Here is a 26,647-nt window from a genome sequence, read left to right as displayed (position 1 = left end):
TCAGTCAGTTCTACATTATTACTTTTTAATTGAGTCAAGCCACTTAAATTAAGTCCAAATATGACACAACATGATAACTAATTTTCAGTAAAAGCTACAATCATGATTTGCCTTCTCCAAATATACGTTCTCTCAGGTAGTCCATTCGAGCATCCCTTGTTGACAGTGCCATGGAGTTCCATTCGAAATGAGGGATCTGTAAAAGAAGTAATGTAGTCTAAACGAAAGCTCGAAAGCAGCAACAAAAAGGTCAGGGAAGGCTTCTAAGAAAACTGAAAAGAGCTTAAGACCCTAAGACATTAGTTTACATAAGCATAGCCTTTTGAACCCTTTTTGGAAGGTTTTCTGCCTCAAAGCTTTCATGCTCCTAGTTCCTACAATAGCAAGAATGGACTCTTTTTCCTATGTGACTCTCTTATATTTATACACTAGCCTTTTTCTCTTATAACTCCAACCATCTTCATAGAGCCTCTCTTCATTGTAAGATAAATATAAAAATCAAGAGATTGTCTAGAGACAATTTAAAAACTGATTTTTATTTGCTATTCTTAAAAAAAAATGGAGAGGATTCTATTTCAGAGATATTTTAATATAGCTTTTCTTAATATTAAAAAAAAAAATCTATAACTTTCACCTTAAAAGAGGATACATGTAAAACCAATGTGTCTGGGGTTTTTAGAGGCTGAATTATATAAGTATTTCATACCTGAATCACATGATAGCCCAAAATTTCCAAATGTCGTTTTTTCATAGCAGATTTTCCTTTTAAATGAGGGATGTTTCTACAAAATGCTCTTGAATCCAAAAATTCCAAAGCGATCCTATGTAAGAAAAATAAATATTTACTTTTGAAATTAAAATGAGAAACTGAGTAATTACAAACATTTCAGAAACAAGGGTGTATCCTTATAAACTAAAAAAGCCAACTGAGTACACTGTTATTTTTCTACTTAAATTAGTAATTAATGACAAGTAATCCTCTTCATTAGATTAAACCAAATTATAGTATCTACATGCTTTCATCTGTGTTTCTCTGTCCTGCATATATTTATTAGTCACCTACCATATGTAAGGTACTGTGAGAGACATAAAAATAAAAAGACACAGCTTATAGTCAAACGTATTAAAAAGCAGAGACATCACTTCGCTGACAAGTCCATCTAGTCAAAGCTATGATCTTTCCAGCAGTCATGTACAGATGTGAGAGTTGGACCATAGAGAAGGCTAAGTGCTGAAGAATTGATGCTTTTGATCTGTGGTGCTAAAGAAGATTCTTGAGAGTCCTTTGAACTGCAAGGAGATCCAACCAGTCCATCCTAAAGGAGATCAGTCCTGAATATTCACTGGAAGGACTGATGCTGAAGCTGAAGCTCCAGTACTTTGGCCACTTGATATGAAGAGTTGACTCATTGGAAAAGACCCTGATACAGGCAAAGATTGAGGGCAGGAGGAGAACAGGGTGACAGAGGATGAGACAGATGGTTGGATGGTATCATCGACTCAATGGACATGAATTTGAGCAAACTCCAGGAGATAGTGTAGGACAGGGAAGCCTGCCGTGCTGCAGTCCATGGGGTTGCAAAGAGTTAGACAGAACTGAGCGACTGAACAACAAATAGTCAAAGAACATAAGATATACAGCACATAACTGTAATTCAGTGTAGGAAGCAGCTGTGTGGTTTTCAGAAAAGTATAGAGGCATGGGAGGTCCAAAGAAGATACTATTTATTTCCAATGAGGATAGTGGGAACGTTAGTGCTTTAGAGACTGCTCAGCTTTGGACTGGAGAAGGCAATGGCATCCCACTCCAGTACTCTTGCCTGGAAAATCCCATGGATGGAGGAGCCTGGTAGGCTGCAGTCCATGGGGACACTAAGAGTAGGACAGGACTGAGTGACTTCACTTTCACTTTTCACTTTCATGCATTGGAGAAGGAAATGGCAACCCACTCCAGTGTTCTTGCCTGGAGAATCCCAGGGAAGGGGGAGCTTGGTGGGCTACCGTCTATGGGGTCGCACAGAGTCGGACACGACTGAAGTGACTTAGCAGCAGCAGCAGCAGCATTTTTGGACAGTGAAGGATGGAGATTCAGGCAGAAAGCACAACAAAAGCAAAGGTACGTAGGTAGAATTTGTGACATATATGAGGAGTATATTCTACTATAAACAATCCTTGATACTTGAGCTCATTAAATTGTGTCAAATTTAACATTTAGATAATAAAATCTGAAGCTAAAAGAAAGTTACTTTTCAGCTCCTGGTGGCAGTCTTGATCCAGCTATTTGAGTATTTGATTCCAAGTGTATTTTTGGCAGTTTTTCCAAAGTTGTATTATGGCTTCCATAAGGAAGAGGGTTTCTCCTTTTATCCAAGATACACTCAAAGTCTATAACGAAGCACAGGAATCAACAATATGAATCAGGTACATTCTTATAGGTAAAATTTTAAGATATATGTTAAATATTTACACATATATATAAAGACACACACTCACAAACATGAAGAATGAGGTACCTCTCTAATTATCCAACTTGTTTCATTTATTTATTTATTTATTTAGGCCACACCGTGTGGCATGCAGGATCTTAGTTCCCCCTCCAGGCATAGAATCCACGTCCCCTGCTGTGGAAGTGCAGAGTCTTAACCACTGGACTGCCAGGGAAGTCCCTATCCAACTTATTATATGATCCAAGAGCACCTCTTTGAAAATCGATCAATAAAAATCAACCAGTAAGTATTACCAAACTATTGGTTAGCATGAGGGCTATAATTAGCACTGTACTAAGCCAAATCACAGCTTCCTTGGTAGCTCAGACGGTAAAGCATTTGCCTGCAATCTGGGACACTAGGGTTTGACCCCTGGGTTGGGAAGATCATCTGGAGAAGGAAATGGCACCCCACTCTGGTACTCTTGCCTGGAAAATCCCATGGATGGAGGAGCCTTGTAGGCTACAGTCCATGGGGTCACAAAGAGTTGGACACGACTGAGCGACTTCACTTCAAGCTAAATCACATTAAGAAATTTTATCTCAATCCCTTTAAATCTCTTGTTCACAGTCTGAGAAGCTAAACCAACTCATCAGAAAATTAGCAGAGACAAAGATTCAGGCAAGCATCCTGTCTTTCCTGTATGAACTATACATCGGGTAACTAAACAGCTGACATAGGAAAGTTCTTTTTAGACAAAGTCCAGCTAATAAATGCGGAAGAAATGATAGATGCACAATATCACTACTTTGCTACCCCTGATGAATGATGCATTTAGATAATAATTTAAATGGCTGCTAAAATCATTAGGTGACAAGCTAAGGAGCAAACTTCCTAATGGAGGCACTGATGACCTACAAACACACTGATGAATCTTAATATAATAATAGTAAGACAACCAGAATTGTATGTCATGATAAGATGCAATAAGCACATACCACTTATGAAAGAGCTGGCAAAAAAAAACCATCCCTACTGTCCCCAAACTAACCTGGTTGACTAATCTAGTCAAACCTCTAGATCTAACTATTGGTTTACAGGAAAAATGGGGGATGCAGGAGCATGTTGAATGACATCACAGAACTGCAACTGGAAAAGTTCAAAATATGAAAAAACAAATAACTTATTTTCAATAAATAAACTGTAAGGGGAAAAAAGACAGAAAGGCAGAACTTAAAAAGACAGATCACCCAAAGGTAAAATTTGGATTCCAATTTTAACAAACAGTAAAATACAACATATACAAGATAATGGAGACACCTAAATGCTGATAAGCAATATAATATTAAGAAATTATTATGAATAGTTGTAGAGATGAATGATGGCACTATGGTTATATATCCTTTTAGATATACATTCTGAAATGATATATTATCTGTGATTTGTTTGGAAAGGATCAGGTGGGATTCTGGTTAGTGAGTATTGATCATTTTTAATGCTGGATGAGGGTTCATCATACTATTCTCTCTATTTTTGTATATGTATGAAATTTTTCCCATAATAAAAACAATAATAAAAGTATTTAAGCCAAGAAAAAAAGAAACAAGGAATGAAAAAGAAGAGTGGATTTAATTACCTATTCTTAAGGGAAACTGAGGCACTGAAGCATCTTCAAGTTAATTATGAAACATGAAATATACTTTTCTCATTTTTAAGAGAATGAATTCTGGAGCTAGAATGCATAAGTCATTCTGGCTTTGCCATTTGCCAGCTATATAACCTTGGGCAAAAAACAATATCTCTGGGCCTCAGTTTCCTCATCTATAAAAAAGAGTATTTGCAAAACTTAAGGGGATATAATAAGCTTATATATATATAAAGCACTTAAGGGCTTGCCTGGTAGCTTAGTGGTAAAGAATCTGCCTGCCAATGCAGGAGACATTGGTTCGATCCCTGGTGTGGGAAGATCCCACATACAACAGAGCAACTAAACCCATGCACCACAATTACTAAGCCCACGTGTTCTTAGAGCCTGTGCTCACAAGAGAAGCCACTGCAATAAGAACACACACCGCAACTAGAGAGCAGCCACGCTCACCACAGTTAGAGAAAAGCCCGTGCAGCAACAAAGACCCAGCACAGCCAAAAACAAATAAATAAAATTTTAAAATAAATAAAATAAATAATGTCTAACATAATAATCAATATGTGAGTGTATTCATTACTATTATTGTTGTTATATGAAATTACAGCATTGTTTGAGAGATGCACATAGCAGCAAAAAAACCTTAGTAAACTATAGCATACTCATTCAATGAAATATATACAGTTACTAAAAAGAATGTTGTATATTTGTTGACATGGAAAAAATATTCACAATATATAAACAAAGTTGGGCTTCCCTGTGGCTCAGCTGGTAAAGAATCTGCCTGCAATGCAGGAGACCTGGGCTCGATCCCCAGGTTGGGAAGATGCCCTGGAGAAGGGAAAGGCCACCTGCTCCAGCATTCTGGCCTGGAGAATCCCATGGACTACTACTACAGTCCATGGGGTCACAGTCAGGCACGACTGAGCGACTTTCACTTTCACTTCACTTTTAAAGTTACATACTATAAAAAGTCATTTTGGTTTTAAAAAATCAGAATTTTTTAAGATACATATTGCTTGTACACATGAAAAAGTACTCCTTGTAAAATTTAGAAAGAAAACAAATGTCATTAAAAATGAAAAAAAAAAAGAGCCAAAAAGAGAAAAACAGACATCAGAAGCAAACAGTGGTTGTATCATGGGTGGTTTTCCTTTTTTAGGTTATCTGTCTCTTCTCTATAAGCATGTGTTATGTATCATGTAAGTAAGTGTTTTCTTCCCAATCTTAGTACCATTGTACTAAGCGGTACTAAATGATAATCATACCATTGTATTAAATGGTACTAAATGGTAATCATACAATTGTATTAATTATACCATATCTTTATATACAAATATTACCAATTAAATCTTATTTTTAATGACATATATATTTTCACATAAAAATAAGCTACTTGACAACATAAGGTATTAATACAAATATGAACTGGCAATACAATGGGCTTGGAACATAATAATCCCAGTTTCCTGTTCAGTTCAGTTCAGTTGCTCAGTCGTGTCCGACTCTTTGCGACCCCATGAATCGCAGCACGCCAGGCCACCCTGTCCATCCCCAACTCGTGGAGTCCACCCAAACCCATGTCCATTGTGTCGGTGATGCCATCCAACATTCTCATCCCTCTGTCATCCCCTTCTCCTCCTGCCCTCAATCTTGCCCAGCATCAGGGTCTTTTCAAATGAGTCAGCTTTCTGCAACAGGTGGCCAAAGTACTGGAGTTAGCTTTAACATCAGTCCTTCCAATGAACACCCAGGACTGATCTCCTGTAGGATGGACTGGTTGGATCTCCTTGCAGTCCAAGGGACTCTTGGGAGTCTTCCCCAACACCACAGTTTAAAAGCATCAATTCTTCAGTGCTCAGCTTTCTTCACAGTCCAACTCTCACATCCATACATGACCACAGGAAAAACCATAGCCTTGACTAGATGGACCTTAGTTGGAAAAGTAATGTGTCTGCTTTTTAATATGCTATCTAGGCTGATCATAACTTTCCTTCCAAGGAGTAAGCGTCTTTTAATTTCATGGCTGCAATCACTATCCACAGTGATTCTGGAGCCCAGAAAAAAAAGTCAGCCACTGTTTCCACTGTTTCCCCATCTATTTGCCATGAAGTGATGGGACTGGATGCCATGATCTTAGTTTTCTGAATGTTGAGCTTTAAGCCAACTTTTTCACTCTCCTCTTTCACTTTCATCAAGAGGCTCTTTAGTTCTTCTTCACTTCCTGCCATAAGGGTGGTGTCATCTGCATATATGAGGTTACTGATATTTCTCCTGGCAATCCTGATTCCAGCTTCTGCTTCCTCCAGCCCAGATCAAACCTATGCTCCCTACAAGTGGAAGCACAAAGTCCTAGCCACTGGACTACCAGGGAATTCTCGGAAAATCTTCAAGATAATGAAATAACTTTTTTAAAGTTTTAAAATTCCAGCTGATGAGATGATTCTATTTAGTCTGATTTTCTGAAAGTTGTTAATAACCTACCAAAGACTTACCTATTGTGTAGTAATAAGGTGTAAGAACGGAGGCTTTCACAAAATTGATTCCTCCCAGTACCTCTGCTAACATTTTATAAATCTGCTGTTGTGCTCCATTCATGCTGCCAAAATCTTCATGAAATAAAAACAGTTAGTTCACTTAAAATAATCAGTTTTTGAACGAAAATCATTCCACATCTACAAACTAAAAAATAAAGGTTAATATTTCCAACAAGAGCCTTGCTGTACTAATAATACCATATGCAATGACAGTAAATTCAATACAAGTTCTTTGGCTCTCTCCCAAAAGAGGTTTAGTGTCCTAAATATTAAGAAATTTTTACAACACAAATTTCATCTACAAAATGTTTCCATTAAACAAGTTATGGCACTCTTGGAATTCTGGTGTCATGATAGGTTCAACAATAAAAACCATGCACTACCTAATAATGTGCTTTAGAATTAAACTTTACTTTCTGACCCAAAGAAAACTCAAACCTTTATTATAGTGTTGTTGACAGAAGCGGTCATGAAACCACGGAATCTGATATTCAGGACATTCCAAGCAGACTGCTCTATTTAATTCCATAAGACGAAATTGGACCTTCATATTTAGAGATGAACATATAACTGAAATTTTAAAAATACATTAATAGACTTTGAACTCAGCAAAGACAATTCATTTTTCACATTCATTTATCCCATTAATGACTGTAACTTTTATTTTCATATTATAACCTCATTTCATTTGTATATACATGTTCTATATTTTTAAATTATTATACTCAATGGGATCATTAGGACCAACATCTATGTTGTTCTCCCTAATTATGAATGTTAAAACCATATTTTAAAAAATACTGCCAAAGAATATTCATTGACCTAATATTCCACATTTAGCAACTTATCCTAAGGAAACAAAGATGAGGACAATGTCAGATTCTATAAACAAAAAACAAACTAATGACATCAAAAAAAAATGTAATGGCATAGAAAATCTTTCAAAATATAGTTCAATGATAAAAGGCAACAGACAAAAGTGAATATATATATAATTCAAATTTTGTCTTAAAACATAGATATATCAACATATATATATATATGAAGGCAAGAAACATAAAAGAAACATTCTAAAACACTAAAAGTGGCAGTTTCACTTGGTGGTAAGATAATCTTTCATTTTCTATTTCATACTGTTCTATATTCTACAATAATAAACAGAAAAAAATCAGTATGAACATTTAAATGCTTTAAGTAGGTAGGCAGAGCTGAAACTTGGATTTAAATACAAGTGATAATGTATTAAATTGTTGATACATACGTTCAAGTTGAGAATCTAATCTGGCTAAGAATTTGATGTTAAAAATTGCCTTCAATAGATCTTCAGGAAAATACTGAAGCGTGGCCAAAGAGTAACCAAGAAACACTAACACGAGAGGATCCAATACACCTAAAACAAAATTACGAAAAAAAAATTTAAATGTACAGCTGCTTCACATACATGTAAATACATACTTTATTCAGTAAAACCAGGTTTTTAAAAAATGATACAAACACAACCTTGACAAAATTAATCTATACTGTCGCAAGCAAGGATGGTAGTAAAGTGGTTACCTTTGGGTGGGGGAAGAAGAAAAAAGAAAGCCAGGAAGGTTACCATGCTCTTGATAATATTCTATTTTTTTTGATCTGGGTACTGATTTCTTACATGATTCAATTTCTATAAATCCACATACACCATGTATATATGTGTGTGTGTGTATATGTATATATACATATATATGTATATATATATAAATGATATATAAACATGTCTGCATTATTATTATACTTCCAATAAAAGTCTTTAAATTGCCTTGAAAAGAGAAAGACTGGAAACAAAAGGTCAACTACCAAGGCATCAGCCACTGCAACCACCTACAATGGTGCACCCAGAGGGGAATCCAGGAGGAAGAAAAACCGGACACTGGCCCTAGGTAGCTAAGATTCACATCAAAGGAAAAATTTCAGCGAGCCCAGACTCTTGTATTTTACCACACATAGAAAAGCACTAAAATCATTAACTTGAGATGTCTATTTCTGTGATTAACAATAACTTTTGATGTTCAAGTATATGTTTGTTTTTGGTTTTGTTTTTCAATAAAAACTCCTATATATAATGGGCGGGAAAAAAAAGAAACAAAAGGTCAGTGAAGTATGTAAAAATAAGAAAGGCCACCATTCTCTATATACTGATGATAATATTGCTCAGATTGTGTGGAGAACCATTCTAAGCACTTTACAAATATTACCTCATTTAAAACATCGCTTTAGTGTACAACAGGAATGCTTATTATCTCCACTTTATAAACCAACTGTACTGAAGCACAGAGAAGTTTAATGACGTGCCTCAGCATGATTGGCTAGTGGAGGGTGAGATTTAACTTAGGAGAGTCCATCTCTGGAGTCTGAACCGCTGGGCTATGCTGCTTCTAGGGCTCTCAGACCCCCAGGCCGAGGACAGACACGTATGAAGATCGGGTCTCACCTAGCACCTCCTCCCTGACCAGTCAGCCAGCACCACACTGTGTATCCCAGAGTACAAGGCTTGCAGTTACTTACCTGATTTGCCTTAACCAAGAGGAATTTCCTTTCTCTCCTTTTTTTTTTTTTTAAATTTTATTTTATTTTTGAACTTTACATAATTGTATTAGTTTTGCCAAATATCAAAATGAACCCGCCACAGGTATACATGTGTTCCCCATCCTGAACCCTCCTCCCTCCTCCCTCCCCATACCATCCCTCTGGGTCATCCCAGTGCACCAGCCCCAAGCATCCAGTATCGTGCATCGAACCTGGACTGGCAACTCGTTTCATACATGATATTTTACATGTTTCAATGCCATTCTCTCAAATCTTCCCACCCTCTCCCTCTCCCACAGAGTCCATAAGACTGTTCTATACATCAGTGTTTCTTTTGCTGTCTCGTACACAGGGTTATTGTTACCATCTTTCTAAATTTCATATATATGCATTTTAAAAATTTTTTATTGGAGTATAGTTGATTTACAATGTTGTGTTAGTTTCTGAGGTACAGCACAGTGATTCAGTTATATATATATATATATATATTAAAAGGAGAGATTATATACATATATTCTCTTCTTTCATACTCTTTTCCATTATAGTTTATTACAAGACACTGAACACAGTTCCCTGTGCTATATGGTAGGAACTTGTTTATATACTTTATATATTTATATAAAAATATAAATTGTTTATATATTTATATATTTATATCCTAAATTCCTAATTTATCCCTCCCACCCCTTTCCCCTTTGGTAACCAACCGTAAGTTTGTTTTCTATGTCACGAGTCTGTTCCTGTTTAGTCAATATGTTCATTTGTATGATACTTTAGATTACCCATATAAGTGATATCACAGGTGATATTTGTCTTTGATATTGATATTTGTCTTTCTCTGCCAAAAGACATTTCTGATGAGAGGGAAGGGATCACCTAAAATGCACCTTTAGCAGCAAATGTTCTTACAAAGGACAAAAAAAAGATGTTAAATCTTCCAATTGTTTCCCTGAGGTTATTTAATAAAGCAAGATCAAGTCACAAACAAGGTTACGTGATGATCTCTACCAGCAAAACTGATCTGTCAAAACTAATGTTTATTTAAAATAAAGAAAAGTATCATTCCATAAATTACTTAAAATTCTGCTTTAGGTCTCCAAGAATTTTGCAATCATTTTCACAGTAAAGTCTTCAAAAATCAAAGCTGTACTTCTCAGACTCTTATCTCTTATATCCCTTATTTGAAGAAAAACAAAAAAAAGAATGTACTTTCATTTCCCTCTGGTTGTTGACACACAACTGAACAACCAAGAAAGCATATGCAAAGTCTCATCTTTCAATTTCAAGTCTCATCTTTCTATACATTGTTCTATTACTAAAAGGGGAGTATATATGAATGCCACACACGCATACATCTGTACATGAATAAACACACACATGTCACAGTCGCACTTTACTTGTCTATTAAAGACACAAAAATAGGTCAGATACTATCTGGCACAAAGATCCGACAAAAAAATACCAAAGTCCATGAACATCATACTGACATCATTAATATATTTATACTGTCTCACACAGCCTAACTAGAGGTCTATAAGCCTAGAGAAACATACCATAAAATAGAGCCTAACATCTTATGCTGGACACAGAAGCTCTCAGTTAAGTATTTGTTGCTTGGATAACAGAATGACTATTTCTTACTCTCCTGCTGCTGCTGCTGCTAAGTCGCTTCAGTCATGTCCGACTCTGTGCGACCCCATAGACGGCAGTCCACCAGGCTCCCCTGTCCCTGGTATTCTCCAGGCAAGAACAATGGAGTGGGTTGCCATTTCCTTCTCCAATGCATGAAAGTGAAAAGTGAAAATGAAGTCGCTCAGTCGTGTCCGACTCTGAGCGACCCCATGGACTGCAGCCTACCAGGCTCCTCCATCCATGGGATTTTCCAGGCAAGAGTACTGGAGTGGGGTGCCATCGCCTTCTCCATCTTACTCTCCAGGCACAGCAAAAAGTTCTGAGGAAAGCCAGTTTCTTCTCCTATCAACTTGGTCTCCCTCATTCCATTCCTGCCACACTGAATCTGCTGTTCCTAAAATGAAATCAAGCATGTTCTCACCTCACGGCCCTTTGCACTTGCTTTTCTTTATCCTGGGATGCTCCTCTCCAACTCTGGGCATGGGTCACTCTCTCACTTCATTCAATCCATGGTCAATGACGTCTCCTTACTCCATCTGGCCCGCCTCACTATCCTCCATCCTCCATACCTACCCTGCTCTAGCGCTCTTAGACTCTTATCACCATTGGACCTTATGAACTTGCTTATTATGTACACCAGTTTCACCCCACCAGAAAGTAAACTCAATGACGGTAAAGTCTATATGGTTTTTACTCCCTCCTGTATCTCCAGTGACTAACGACCGCCTGACAGTAAGTACTTGGTGAATGCTGACCGAAAGAGCAGTAACTACTGAGCCAGACATTTCACCTCTAAACTCTCACATTATCCTGACGTGCAAGAAGAATGAGTCTGAGAAGAGAAGCCCCATAAAGCCTTTTTCTTTAAGGCCAAATAGAAACAAACATAATTCAGGACCAAAATAAATGAAAAGAAAAAAATAATTTCCTGTCTTTGCTGTCCTCACATACTGCTTCTGCTAAGGCCAGTAGTAGGAAGGAATATTTCTATTCCACCTTTTTTCTGGTACTAAAACACTATTTAGACTTTTTAAAGAGACATAATAATCAGTCCCAAAGCAACAACCTTTCTGACAATTAATAAATATCTATAAAGGATCTTAAGAAATATTTGTTTTCTATTAAAAAAAAAAACAACTATTAAAATTGACAAAAACAATCAAATGTTATATGTCTCCAGAAATGATACAAATATCAGATATACAGCTTCACATACAAAACATTTTTTGCTGAAAATGTTTACTCTGAATCTAACCAAGCATCTATAACTAACTCCAGTTTACTAGGGATACAGATGATGGAGAAGCAAGTTAAAAAAAAGCACTCAAACAAATCCAGAATGTGGCACAACCCATAATAAAAGGCCAATCCCTTTTACAAAAAAAATATCAAGAGAAAAAAAGATAGGGAGAAAGTGATGTAGCCCAACATTAGTTTCTTTAAAAAATTTATCAAAGAAAATTTGGTGACAGTTGGGAAATTTTTATTATGGATTGAGTAGGCAGTAGCTTCCCAGTTGGCTTAGAAGGTAAAGAACCTGCCCACAATGCAGTAGACGCAGGAGACGCGGGTTTGATCTCTGGGTTGGGAAGATCCCCTGGAGAAGGGAATGGCTACCCACTCCACTATTCTTGCCTGGAGAATTCTATGGACAGCAGGCTATGGGGTCACCAAGAGTTGGACATGGCTGAGTGACTAATACTAGGTAATAAGTGGTACTTGTTCATTTTCTTAAGTGTGATACTGGCATTGTGTTTACATAGGAGAATGTCCTTATAACCTGAAGTATTTAGGGCTGGCACTTCAAATGGTTCATCATATACACAGAAAAACACACACACACACAGAGCAAATCTGGCAAAATGTTAGAGAGATAACCTACTGGAATGAATGAACCTTGACTGGATCCTGTGTCCAAAATAATCACTGTAAATAAGGTATTTTGGCAATAATGAGGGAGACTTAAAAATAGATTGTATGTTATATATTGTTGTTGTTTAGTCTCTAAGTCATGTCTGACTCTTTTGCAACCCTATAGATAGTAGCCCTCCAGGCTCCTCTGTCCATGGGATTTCCCAGGCAAGAATATTGGGGTAGACTGCCATTTCCTTCTCCAGAGGATCTTCCAATCCAAGGATCTTCCGACCCTGTTTCCTGCATTGCAGGCAGATTCTTTACTGACTGAGCTATCAGGGAAGCCCTATATTATATAGCAGGGGACAACTAATTTTCTCTATGTGATAACAGTATTGTAGTGACTTAGGAGATCATTATTCTTAGGAGGTCTAAGCAATTAGACGTAAAGATTCACATTGCCTACAACTTACTTTGAAATGGTATAGAAAAAATGAGAGCAAGAGAAACAATAAAGCAAATATGATAAAATGTGAACAATTACTGAATCTACCTAGTGAGTTCACAAGTGCTACTTGTTCAATTCTCTACTTTCTAATGCAAACTTGACATTTATCATAATAAAAAAGTTTTAAAAAATGGATCCAAAACATTTTTTTGAAGGTATAAAACTCATGGATATTTTTGTTATCCTTTAAAAGAGCGGTATGTCTTAAGAGTAGTAGCAACAGTATTCTCCAACCTCCTCATCCAGGTAGTACTAAACAATATACCTACTTAAGTAAGAATTAAGGTGTTGAATGCAAGTTCCAAAAAATTCATCCCTTTGAGGTGGATCATAGTTCAGGGCACTGAATGGAAGAATAATAGCAAGAATTGCAAAAGGATGAATCTGTAAAAAATAGAACAAAAAAATTACTGTTTAAACCTCAGCAAAACAAAACAAAATTTAGCCTAATTATTATCCTAAGTAGAACTCTTTATCAAACAAGCCTATAGTTAAATGAACATGCCCACAGTTAAATGACACATGTATCACTGTTAATAAGTTCTCTACCTGGCTATAATCTATTTAATTCCATCACTAATCTCTAGTTAGTAACTCTAAATATTAATGTAGAAAAAATAAATCAGATAAGTTACAAATTGATTTTATAAGTATAAAATTCTGTTCCAGAATTCCTTAGTCATTGAAATGACAAGAAGATAGTATCACTAATTTCCATGATATAAGTGCATTTTATAGACTCATCATATAATAAGAAAGCTTCCTAATTTATAATAATAATCAGACTTCATTTTTCTTTCATTGTTTTTTTTTAAGTTCATTCACCCAATACTTAATAAACGGCAGGCACTATGCTAGGCAAAAAGATAGACTTCTATTTTTACTTATTAGAAACACTGTCTTCTAAGTAAAAACCATATTCTGATATATATAATTGATTTTCTCATATAGTTCAAAAAGCATCACTGGGGCTTCCCTGGTGGCTCAGCCGTAAAGAATTCGTCTGCCAAAGTAGGAGACACGGGTTCCATCCCCGGTCTGGGAAGATCCCACATGCCATGGAAAAACTAAGCCCATGTGCCACAACTACTGAGCCTGGGCTCCAGAGCTTGGGCTCCAAGCAACAAGAGAAGCCACTGCAATGAGAAGCCCATGCATCGCAACTAGAGAGTAGTCCCTAACTAGAGAAAAGCCCATGGAGCAACTAAGACCCAGCACAGCCAAAAATAAATAAATTAATTAAACAAACAAACAAACAGCATTTTACAAGTTCCAGAAATAAAACTGTAAGAAGACACAGTGACAATTCAATTATTCTAGACTCTGATGCTAGGAGGGATTGGGGGCAGGAGGAAAAGGGGATGACAGAGGATGAGATGGCTGGATGGCATCACTGACTTGATGGACATGAGTCTGAGTGAACTCTGGGAGTTGGTGATGGACAGGGAGGCCTGGCGTGCTGTGATTCATGGGGTTGCAAAGAGTCGGACATGACTGAGTGACTGAACTGAACTGAACTGAAAGTCAGTGAAGACCTACAATTTTCTCAGTTTTCACATTTATCTTACTCTTTTGAATAGTTTTAAATAGTAAAAGTATCATAGGATTATAGAAAATAAGAAAAAGAAGGCAAAAATCATACATCTCCATTATCCTAACACAACTATTATTATTTACCAGAAACTAGAGCTTAATTTTTAAACTTCAAATTCCAATCAAGTTCTTCAAGCACTTATTATAAACATTTATGGTTCTAGAAGTTGACAATAATATGCAACATTTCAATTTCACCTTTTCAATCTGTTGAAGGACCACTGAGGCTATCTTATCAAGTAGTGAAGTACTGAGGTAGTTGGTTCTAGAAATGAAAGATGCAATCCCTGCAACATTGATGTAATTAATTTCATCCATCAGACGCTGTAAGGTAACAACTGTTTCTTCAAGAAGTGAATCAGCAAACCAGTCTCCTTTTAAAGATTTAACTTCTTCCCATAACAGATTCAAACTTTTACATTCTTGTAGTCTCTGATGACCATAGTGATCTAATTTTTGAAGTACTTTCAACTGTTTCGCAGGAATATTATCCAGATACATGTGATCATACTGAATACATCTTAAAACAGATGTTGCAAAAATATTCAGGTCATGTAGGTCACACTGTGGCAAAACTGCTTCAATCTGAGACATCCTCACTTCGTCCAGGTGAGCAGAAGGAAGCATCGAAAGAGCATAGACCAGGATGGAAATCTCACTAGGTATGACACTGACTTTCAAATAACTATAAAGAAAGAAGGAAAAATAAAAAGAACAGAATGAATCTATCACCAACAAAACTTAGTTATAAGAATTAAAACATGAATATATAATTATTATTACACTTAACAGGTGTGACAGTTTTAAAATATAATTTGAAAAGGGTTAGGGGCTTCCCTGGTGCTCAGTGGTAAAGAATCCGCCTGCCAATGCAGGAGATGAGTTCGATCCCTAGTCCAGAAGATCCCACATGCCTGGATCAACTAAGCCTGCGTGCTACGACTACTGAGCCTGTGCTCTAAAGCCTGGGAGCCTCAACTGCTGAGCCCACATGCCGCAAATACGAAAGCCCTTGCACCCTTAAAGCCCGTGCTCCACAACAAGAGAAGCCACAGCAATGAGAAGCCCAGGTACCATAACTAGAGTAGCCCCTGCTTGCCACAACTAGAGAAAAGCCTTCACAGCAACAAAGACCCAGAACAGCTAAAACTAAATGAAAATAAAATCAATAAAAAGGGTTAGATAAATTCAAAGATGACAAGTTTCATAAAGGCTCACTAAGGGAAGCCTTAAGATGTTCTAAAGCATATCCTCATTTCTTTATGCAAAAATAAAACCATAGTCCCTGACAAACAAAAGGTCAACATTAGAAAAATGTCTGCAGAGCTGTTGCGAGAGACAGAATTTGGACTGAATTACTGGATATGACCTGTCAGAAGCTGGTATGATCTAGAACAGGCAAAGAGTAACCACTCAATAACAGTGATCCCCTTCTTCTGCAACATAAGAAGCCCAACCTTTAAAAAAAACAGACAAAAAAGACAAACACAGAGCATACAGTCCCTTCTCTTCTCCTCCTTTCCCAAATCCCTATGCTTAGAGACCCACCACCAGGACAGCAGTTGTTAAAATACAAATTAAAAACTGGGAGCTTTTAAACCATCTTTTAAGTTTAGAAGTACTGGAAGAGATGATCAAATATAAATTAAAAGAAAACGGATTTACTTTTAAACATATTAAGTTAGCATATTAAAATAATGATGATATTCAAGGCTAGCAAAGGTATATTGATGCAGATTTTCTCATTCACTAATAGTAAATTTAAAAAGTTGGTGCAACCTTTCTGGAAAGTAATTTAGCAGTATAGCTTAAGAACTTGAAAAATAATTACATCATTTGACATGATCAATCTTTGTCTAGTAAACTAGCCTAAGAAAATAATCTAAAATGAAGGCAAAGATTTTATGTTACGTTATTCATCATATTTTTTTATGTGGCTAAAATTTGAAAACAGTCTACATACCCAGGAAGGGGGATAGTTAAGGTAATTATGATACAGTCATATAATGGGCAATATCCAATCACTAAAAATATTTACAAATAACTTTAAATGATGTAGGAAAATGCTGTTAATGTTAAGCATGTGGGAGGAGGAACACAAAACTGTACGTTCCTGATTCTCAGCTAGGAAAAAAACATATAGATGATATATACCACAAGCAAATAAACCAACCAAATAAACCAAACTGTTCACCATAAATGAAAGGGCTTACAAATGATTATTTTCTTCTTTATACTTTTTTCTGTTTTCAAAATGATTTTTTTTTTTCACATGAGATGGATCCCGTGTTGACCTCATAACAGATCTGAGGGAAGCACATCTCACACAGTAGTGTGAACACCCAATTACTATGCTTATGAACTACAATCAAAATGATTTTCACATGATATCTGGCCCACTGCCTGACACAAAGTAGGTACTCAATAAGTACTAAATAAGCATTTTATTCTTATAACCACAAAAAATTAATATGCTATTTTATATAAAGAAAAGAAAGACCTCCAGAGTTGCATCTGTTTACAGAATTGACCCAGGGGGTAGGAACTCTCATTATTTGCCAATCTTGTGATACTAATCTGAAAATAAACCTCCAAGAGACACAAACATGCCAGACTCCACCTGATGCTTTCCTTATGGTGTCCCCTAAAATTCCAAAACTCACAACAGATGCAATTGCGTTTATTTACATTCTACCACAAATCTACCAGCATGGCTAAAATAAAAATGTACAAGAGTTGGTGAAGATCTCAAGAAACAGGAATGCTCACATTTTGCTAGTGGTAAAGAAACTGGTACAGTCACTTTAGAAAACTATTTAGAGTTCCCTGGTGGACTAGTGATTAGGATTCCCGGTTTCACTGCTGTAGCCCGGGTGCAATCCCTAGTTGGGAAACTGTTAAAGAAAAAGAGACAAAAGAGAAAACTATTGAGCAGGATCTGCTGAAGGTGAACATATAGTAACATATGTATAATAAAGAATCACAGTCCTCAGTAAATACCCACGGAGATGTACACGTATGTTCACCAAGAGATACGAATGAGGCTGTTCACCACGGCAGCATTTATAATAGCCAAAACTGGAAATAAATCAAATATCAACATTCAAATAGACTTAAAAAAACCTGTTACGTTCTTACAAGACTATATAGCAAACACATGGGTAAATCTCATGAATAAAATGTTAAACAAAAGAAGCAAGGCACTAAACAGGCAAAACTAATCCATGCAGTTAGAAGCAGGGACAATAGTTAGCCTGGGGAAGGGGGTAGGTAGGGGTAAAGAGGAGGGAGTAGTGTCATGAGGAGGGAATATGTCTATTTTACGTAGATAGTTCAATATATCATCTTTTTTTTTTTTTTAAAGAACATATTATTCCAGTACATGAATTCCCTGGGTTCCCCAGATAGTTTCAGGAGATATTCACACAAACATTTATGTGAACTACTTTAACTAGATTGTATTCCTTCGCACCAACCTGCTCTGAAGCGGGGGAAGGGTTACATTTAAAATAGAGGTACATACAGAGGTATGTCGGAGAAGGCAATGGCACCCCGCTCCAGTACTCTTGCCTGGAAAATCCCATGGACGGAGGACCTGGTGGGCCGCAGTCCATGGGGTCGCTAAGAGTCAGACACGACTGAGCGACTTCACTTTCACTTTTCATTTCCATGCATTGGAGAAGGAAATGGCAACCCACTCCAGTGTTCATGCCTGGAGAGTCCCAGGGATGGGGGAGCCTGGTGGGCTGCTGTCTATGGGGTCGCACAGAGTCGGGACGCGACTGAAGCGACTTAGCAGTAGCAGCAGCAGCACAGAGGTATGTAAGGGCTCTTGCTATGCGGAATTACTAAACTTCAACACCGCCATATCTGCTTCAAATTTTTTAATAAAGTAAACAAAACATTACCGGTAAAGTGAAATCTCCTGTGATGCTCCCACTCCTGTCTTACTTTTCTGTTAGCATACCTGTAGGCCAATAGTATTGTATAATTTACTATTTTAAGAAACACTGTACTGACCAAATAAATCATGTCTCTGGGCCAGTTTATGATACCTAATTTAGAGCATAATTACATTAAATTATTAATTCAGAGGCTATATGAAAGTGGATGTTATTAATAAATATGGAGTGAAGAAACAATCCTGTATTTAATCACCTTGATAAGAAACCTATTTAAGAAAACAGTGAACCTTCTTGTAACATATCTAATATGCTAAATTCTCACCTGATAAAGTGCTACCTCTTATTCCTCAGTTCAAATCCTTAACCATAATAGCATATCATTTTATTACAGCAAAAATCATTTTCAATTATATGTCAGTCTTGATTACAGCATAAAGTCACATGCCTGGTCTTTCAAAAATCACAGTAAGAAATCAAACTAGTATGGGAAAAACAGAGGGGGAAAAGATTAATCTGGTTTTAACTTCATTCAAGTCATTATTTTGATCTTTAAAGTAAAAATTTTTAATTGGAACACTCCATCTTAAAGTAAAATAAAAATCAATGGAAAACTGAATAACTTCTTAGTTGAAACAGGAATGCTATATTCATAGAAATGCAAAAATTTTTTAATTATAAAAGGGAAATCATATGAAAATACTTTACTAACATTGCCACCACATATTTTCGTTTTAAAATTTTAAATTTTAATATGCCTTGGACCTCCTGGGTAGCTCAGTGATAAAGAGTCCACCTGCCAATGCAGGAGACACAGGTCAGATCCCCGATCCAGGAAGATCCCACATGCTATGGAGCAACTTGAGCCCATGCGCCACAACTACTGAACCTGTGCTCTAGAGCCCAAGAGCCACAACTACTGAGACCACACGCCACAGCTACTGAAGTCTGCGAGTCTAGAACCTGTGCTCAGCAACAAGAGAAGCCATCGCAATGAAGCCCGTGCACCACAACCAGAGAGTAGCCCCCATTCACTTCAATTAGAGAAAAGCCCAGGCAGCAATGAAGACCCAACACAGCCAAAAATAAATACATAAATTTTAAAATTAATTAATTAATTACATTTTAATTATTCCTTAAAACAGGTAAGTAAGCAGACTAAAAACCTACAAATGTGCGTACTCCTAAATGGAGCTTTGCCTTCTTTAGCAGCTCTAATCTTTTCATGGATGGTTATTCCATTCCTGCAGGGAAGGAGAATGGCTTGGTTTTATGTGTTCATGCCCTAGAGCTCTCATCACCCCACTGACCTCACTTCCATTTGAAAATATATCAAGCACAAGCACTGGCAGAATGGCAAGGCAGCAAGATAAGCGTCTTAATAACTTTAATAATAATCTACCCATTTCTGTTTTCAAAAGTTCCAACAACTTTTATATAACTAAACTTATACATAACTAAACAAAACAGGCTGGATTATACAATGAAAGACTTAAACACATCTATTTTAATCTTACCTAAGCAGTAATTCTCTGAGTTTCACAAAAAGCTCTTTACTTTGAAAATGTAGAAAAATCAACGCTTGAGTTATTCTCAACAACTCTACTGGTTTATAGTTATCCAAATGTTTATGCAGAATTGAAGTAATCCTAAAAAGAATGATAAAACATGTATTATAACCAGTTCACTCATGTACTATTATTAAACTTTTACTGAGGAGCTGTTTCATGCCAGACATGTTCTGTGCTAGAGAAATAGCAATGAATGGCCCAAGGTTTTCTGTTCTTGAAGAACTGTCTCAAGATGACCCCAAAAATGTAAAATGATTTTTCTTCCTTAAATCCAGGATGGTCCTCTAATGGAGATGCTTAAAAGCAATGAAAAATGCAAACAGTCAATAAATTGGAGGAACTAGGGCAGTAGGAATATTTTTTAAAAGAATATATAATACACAATGAAATAATAAATATACACAATCTGAACCAAAATTAAAAAGCCAATACGTTGCAGTATGATTTCAAGGTAACAACTATAATATGAAACAATTCAAATTCATGTAGATAGATGTTAACTGTTCTGCAGAAACTGTCCTTTTAAAAAGTCACTTGTGCTTTATGCTCTTCACTTTCCTAGATTATAATCCTCTGCCCGAGAATAAGAATAGCAGCAAATGAAATGAAAGATGTTGCAAACAATTAAAAACCTGTTTTGAAAAATTATTTAGAAAATAAACAATGACTTAAATGTTAATTCCTTATTTCTTCAAAACCAAGATTATAGGGAAAAAAAAATTTTTTTTCTCAAAAAAAAAAAAGCAACTTATGAATGTCAACTAAACTTAACACCAAAAATTTCAGGGAAGTATACTTTTTAATCAGACGTAAATTTCTGCTTTCCATCTCTTCCATTGCTCCCATCACTGCCAGGGCCTGCTGGCCAGTCAGCTCCTCCGACATCAATAATATAGTTGATTTAAGTCTAGAAGCAAAGAAAAATATGTTAGAAAATTAATGACTAGTTTATTAAATTTTTACAAATAACAGTTCTTAGGCAATAAATAGAAATGATATAAACAAAAACTAAATTAAAAAAATAGATTAAATATATAATTCTAATTTTCTCCCCACCTAATTGGGGATAACACAAAATATTATTAAATAAAGAAAAATGTATTTTACTCAAAGAAACTAAGGCCTCAGTATAATCTTAAACTGTCTCTTAAAAAATATAAATAAAATGTTTTTAATTAATGATTTTCAAATAAGGTATGATTTCATTGGCTATAAAATACAATAATTCAATGAAATTATTCAGTAGGAGAGAGCTATGGAGCAAACAATTGATATTTCAATATTGCCCCAATTTTTTAAAACTTAGTAAGATCTAACCAGGAAGTCACCATACCTACACATTAACAGAAACCTTAACACTAAGTACTTCTTATAACACTATAAACTGAAAATTTACAAAGATGGTCCATTTTGAAATCATCCAAAGTAGTGCAGTGATAAGTATATAAGTGTCTTTTAGAATAATTTAGAAGGCAAGTCCAAAATATGAAATTTGAAGAAAGCATGGCAAACTAATTCTCTATTCATCCTGGATATTTCCACACCATCCTTTTCACTAACCTTATCAAGTATTTCAAACCCAGCTTCTTCCATAGCTTTTCCCCAACCATTTTTTTTCCCCCAACCATTTTAATCCACATTTTTCTCTCACTTTTCTGTCTGCCCACAGCAATTACTATCTATATCTATTTTTTAGTATACTCATAAACTATATTGATGTTGTCATGGTATTCACATATTTCAATTACATATTTCTATCCTTCCAAGTGGAATAAAAATTTCCTGAAGTCAGAGACTCAAAAATTTGTACTACCCTGGCATAAGAGATTTTAACAGTACTTGGTGACAAGAAAAAACTTCCAATAAAAGTTTTTTAATAATCATCTTATTTCCATCTTGATCCAGTCTCTTAAAATGTACTCTTAAATTTCTTCATGTAATTTAGAAGACTCCCAAAAACTTTCTATGAAGTCTTTGCTAACAGAAACAAGGACAGCTACATATACCCAATATGCAATTCCTGGAACCTCTGCTTAACTGAATCTACTAATCACACTTAATCTGTTTGCTCATACCTAGTAATCACATATTAATTTAATATTTGCTCATCTTTACAGGGGCTTCCTTGGTGGCTCAGTGGTAAAAAATCCACCCGCCAATGCAGGAGACACAGGTTGAATCCCTGGGTCAGAAAGATCCCCTGGAGAAAGAAATGGCAACCCACTCCAGTATTCTTGCTGGGGAAATCCCATGGACAGAGGAGCCTGGGGGGCTACAGACCATGGGGTCACCAAAGAGTGGGACACTACTTAGTAACCGCTGCTGCTGCGGCTAAGTCATTTCAGTCGTGTCCGACTCTGTGCGACCCCATGGACTGCAGCCCACCGGGCTCCTCCGTCCATGGGATTTTCCAGGCAAGAGTACTGGAGTGGGGTGCCATTGCCTTCTCCACTTAGTAACTAAACCACCACAACCACCAAAGCCAGTCACGCAGCCTAAGAAGGGAGAAGAATAGCACTGATACGACGTTCTCCTTCATCAATGCTATGTTGACCTCCAGGGGATTACTGGCCTCCATTCAAAACACCTTAGGAGACTGAGTTTGAGATATAAGTTAGAATAACCAGAGAAAGATCAAGGAGCAGAGTACTCAACTCCCTTCTACTTTTGAGTGGAGTGACTTTTCTGACTTCTAGAACTGCAAGATCTATGCCTGAAGACTCCATATATTCTCAACAGGAAAAGTAAAGCGCTTTTAGCTGAACTTACTGTTTCTTTTCTTCAGGTCCTGCCATGGGTCCCAACGCTACAAACAATTTTACACAGCTAGCAGGGTGGTCAAACAGAGGAATCATTTCTGTTAGCCTCTTCTTAGTCATTAAAATAAATTCAAAACTATGAAACTGTAGAGAGTAGTATAGACTAAGTATTTTACTAATGGAGTCCAAATCAAGATGGTTCATATTGCTCAAAAATACTTTATTACACCTTTCTAATAGTGGGTAATATCTATATTTAATATTTCGAAGAAATTGTACTATTCTTCTTGCAGTGTTGACCTGGGAAGAATCCATAGTGTCAAAAAGTAATTCTGCTTTGTTCACTAATTTCTCTTGAAAACGCTGTGATATTAAAGAAGATATGCTGACCATCAAAACAGACAAGGACCTGAAAGAGGAAGAAGATGCAAAAGGTTTACATTATCTAAGAATAATGAAAAATTCTAAGACTAAATGCTTAGAAACAGAAAGGAATTGATAAAAATACTACAGGCTTTATACAACAAAATTTTTCTTTTAAATACTAGTGGAACTTGAATTCTGATCTCCTAGTAATCAAAAGCCTGTAGATAAAAAAAGGATTGAATAATAATTTTTGTTGAATGTGTATAATACCTTGTTCTATAGATAAATACTTTGAAGGGGAATATTTTAATGAAATTTACTCAGAAATCACTCTGTGCCAACAGCCAATCGAATGCAACACGGAAGGTCTCATTCTATATTTTCAGAAGTAGACTTTGCTTTATTACTCCCTCCTCTGTATTTATAATCTACCAGTAAAAATATTGGCAAAATATTTCTCACTAATGAATGATTTCATATTTTTAATGTTTTATGCTATATTGATATTGATATATAACAGTAGGGCAATATTGAACATGAATATGTTTAATAAACATATTTCTTCACTCAATAAACACTTTTAAGAAACATAAATCAATCTTCTGGCACTGTGGAAGACACCAAAATTACAAAGGTGAGATCTCTCCTTTCAAAAGGAGACAGGTCCTACATGATACAAAAATCATAAAACTCTACATACAAGAATACACCTAATAATGAATAAGGAATGTAAAATGTAAAAGGTATGATGTAACAAACATGTGGGGATGATAATTAGAAAACATCTACAAAAAAGACATGAAAATGTGAATCTAAAACTATCTCAACCATTCCACTATCTCAATTAGTGGAACTATTTGAGGCTTTTTGTTTCAAAATTTCTTCACTCTTTCCAATAAAACAAATTATTTTTTAAAAACCCAGTAGTATAATACTTCAGCTTCTCTAATCCAAATGTTTAATGTTAACATCAATTAACATAAATTGGTAACCTAGTGTTGCTATTTAGTTTAGTTATAAACTTGGATATGATTTTTTTAATTGTATTTGTAATTGCAATTTGGACTGGGGAAGTACCCAAAGATTTCATTAGATTCTCAAATGGGTCTATCAGAATTTTTTAAAGTTAAAAAAATTTACAGTGATTTTTATTATCTCTGCTTTTATAAGCTACTTTTATGTGTGTGTGAAAATATATATAAAGTAAAATTTACCATTTTAAACATTTTTAAGTATACAGTTCAGTGGTGTTAAGTACACTCACATTGCTGTACAACCATCACCATCGTCCACTGCAGGACTTCTTCATCTTCTCAAACTAAAACTTCTTACCCATTAAATAGTAGCTCCCCATTCTCCCCTCCTTCAACACCCGCCAACTACCATTCTACTTTGTTTCTATGAATTTGACTACTCGAGGTAACTCATATAAAGGGGATTCATACAGTATCTGTCCTTCTGTGTCTGGCTTTTTTCACTTGGCATAATGTCTTCAGGATTTATACATGTTGTAGGACATATCAGGATTTCCTTCCTTTTTAAGGTTGAATGATACTCCATTGTGGATCTATACAAAATTTTGATTGTCCATTCATTTGCTGACGGACATTTAGGTTCTTTCCTCCCTTCAGCTAATGTGACTAATGTTACTATGAACACTGGTGTAGGCTACAAACCAAACTATGCCCTCTCCCCACAAATGTATACCTTTAAGCCCCACTGGCAATGTGACTGTATTTAGAGATAGGGCCTTTAGGGAGGTAACTTAAGGTTAAATGAGGTCGTAAGGATGGCCAGCAAACATGTTAGCTTGCAAGTAACGAAAAATCACAGAGCTCAGCAACGTTGTGTCATAGTTTACATATTTTATGTCTAATTCCCACAGCAACATTGCACAGTAGATACTACTTACTACTCCTGTTTTGTAGGTGAGGACCGTGAACTTGCAAGAGAATAAAGTCACATAGTTAGGAACTAGCAAGTCTAAGTGTGTGTGCACTCAAAGCCCAGACTCTTTCCACCATAACACAAAGCCCCTAAATAAACTTACCTTAAGTCCTGTATGTTTTCCAAGTTCCTATTTACAATATCAGCTACTTTTCCCATTAATGGACTATAATGTAAATGTTGATCTGCCAGGCAAGAGGAAAATTTTGACAGCACACTGATATCAAACCTATTAAAGGGGATATACAAAGAGGATCCTTGCTATTTATTTTCACTTAAAACATAATACACAGTTATAAAATAGGCAAAAATAAAAAAACTAATATATTACTAACATAAAATGACTTTTCTAAAATGTTGGTTATCTAGTCTTAAAAGTAACCCAAGCTAAGAGTTAAAAAGCCACATTCTTCTCGAAGATTTTAAAAGGGGGGGAAAAACACTCAAAGTTATTTGAATCATTTTACTTATTAATTTTTTCAGGTGTCAGAACAATTTCAACTCAAGGTTGTATGTGAAAGTGAAAGTTGCTCAGTCGTGTCTGACTCTTTGCCACCCCATAGACTGTAGCCTGCCAGGCTCCTCTGTCCATACGGATTCTCCAGGCAAGAAAACAGAAAAGAACAAAATTCTGTTAAGCAATTATCCTTCAATTAAAAATAAATTTTAAAAATCACCCATTAAAAGTTTTCTGCAAAAAACAAAAAAGAAATAAACTTTAAATAAAAGACATTGCTTTCTAGCACACACACAAAAAAGAATACTGGAGTGGGTAGCCGTTCCCTTCTCCAGGGGATCTTCTCAACCCAGCGATGGAATCCAGGTCTCCTGCATTGCAGGTGGATTCTATACCATCTGAGCCCCCAGGAAAGCCCATATTAACACGTAAAACCAAAAATATTTTTTAAATAAATAAAACAATCTCTACTATAATCATGCTTGAAAAACTTGATTTTTTTCTGTAGGACAAATGACCCAATTTCTTCAACAAAAATGGCAAGCCAAAAGAGCAGAAAGGAGAATTGTTATAGATTTTTAAAGACTTTGAATTCACTTAAAGACAAGCATAAGGAATTTCACAGCAGCACGATATGTAATAGCAATAAAAAAAAATGCAAAACAGCAACAATCTTAATGTCCATCAAGAGTATAATGAATAACTGCACATATTCCTAGAATTCCATACAGCAATAAAAAAGAATAGTGCAATATCACAGAAGAATCTTTAAAATATATTGAGTAAAAAAACTAGGTATAAGAGTTCTTACTATAGGATTTCATTTTTATAGAAAGAAAACTAATTTCTGGTGTCAGAAGTCAAGATAGTGCTCACTTTTGGGACAGA

General features: G+C 35.9%; 1 protein-coding gene and 1 non-coding gene across 6 annotated transcripts in view; both read right to left on the bottom strand.

Moving 5' to 3' along the window:
• Positions 1-22: 22 nt before the first annotated feature.
• Positions 23-26,647, bottom strand: part of FASTKD1 (FAST kinase domains 1) — a 35,408-nt gene continuing 8,783 nt past the window's right edge. For 4 of the 5 annotated variants that reach the window (XM_055572308.1, XM_055572310.1, XM_055572309.1 and 1 more), the window contains exons 4-15: positions 25,406-25,531; positions 23,000-23,398; positions 21,027-21,137; positions 20,177-20,308; positions 14,956-15,442; positions 13,434-13,548; positions 7,870-7,998; positions 7,047-7,178; positions 6,567-6,680; positions 2,247-2,385; positions 707-821; positions 23-196 (exon numbers count right to left, since the gene is read on the bottom strand). In XM_055572308.1, the coding sequence (XP_055428283.1) occupies positions 101-196; positions 707-821; positions 2,247-2,385; positions 6,567-6,680; positions 7,047-7,178; positions 7,870-7,998; positions 13,434-13,548; positions 14,956-15,442; positions 20,177-20,308; positions 21,027-21,137; positions 23,000-23,398; positions 25,406-25,531 (2,095 nt within the window). In that variant the 3' untranslated portion in view covers positions 23-100. The remainder of the gene's footprint in view (positions 197-706; positions 822-2,246; positions 2,386-6,566; positions 6,681-7,046; positions 7,179-7,869; positions 7,999-13,433; positions 13,549-14,955; positions 15,443-20,176; positions 20,309-21,026; positions 21,138-22,999; positions 23,399-25,405; positions 25,532-26,647) is intronic. The other variant, XM_055572312.1, reaches the window with a different exon arrangement.
• On the bottom strand, positions 17,029-17,135 carry LOC129648142 (small nucleolar RNA U13). Its single transcript, XR_008712725.1, has one exon. It is a non-coding gene; the product is annotated as a small nucleolar RNA U13 (small nucleolar RNA).

Source organism: Bubalus kerabau, chromosome 3 (genome assembly GCF_029407905.1).
Source record: "Bubalus kerabau isolate K-KA32 ecotype Philippines breed swamp buffalo chromosome 3, PCC_UOA_SB_1v2, whole genome shotgun sequence".
Lineage (NCBI taxonomy): Eukaryota > Metazoa > Chordata > Mammalia > Artiodactyla > Bovidae > Bubalus > Bubalus kerabau.
The sequence above is the reverse complement of the archived record's forward strand: the minus strand, read 5'-3'. Positions and strand labels throughout refer to the sequence as shown.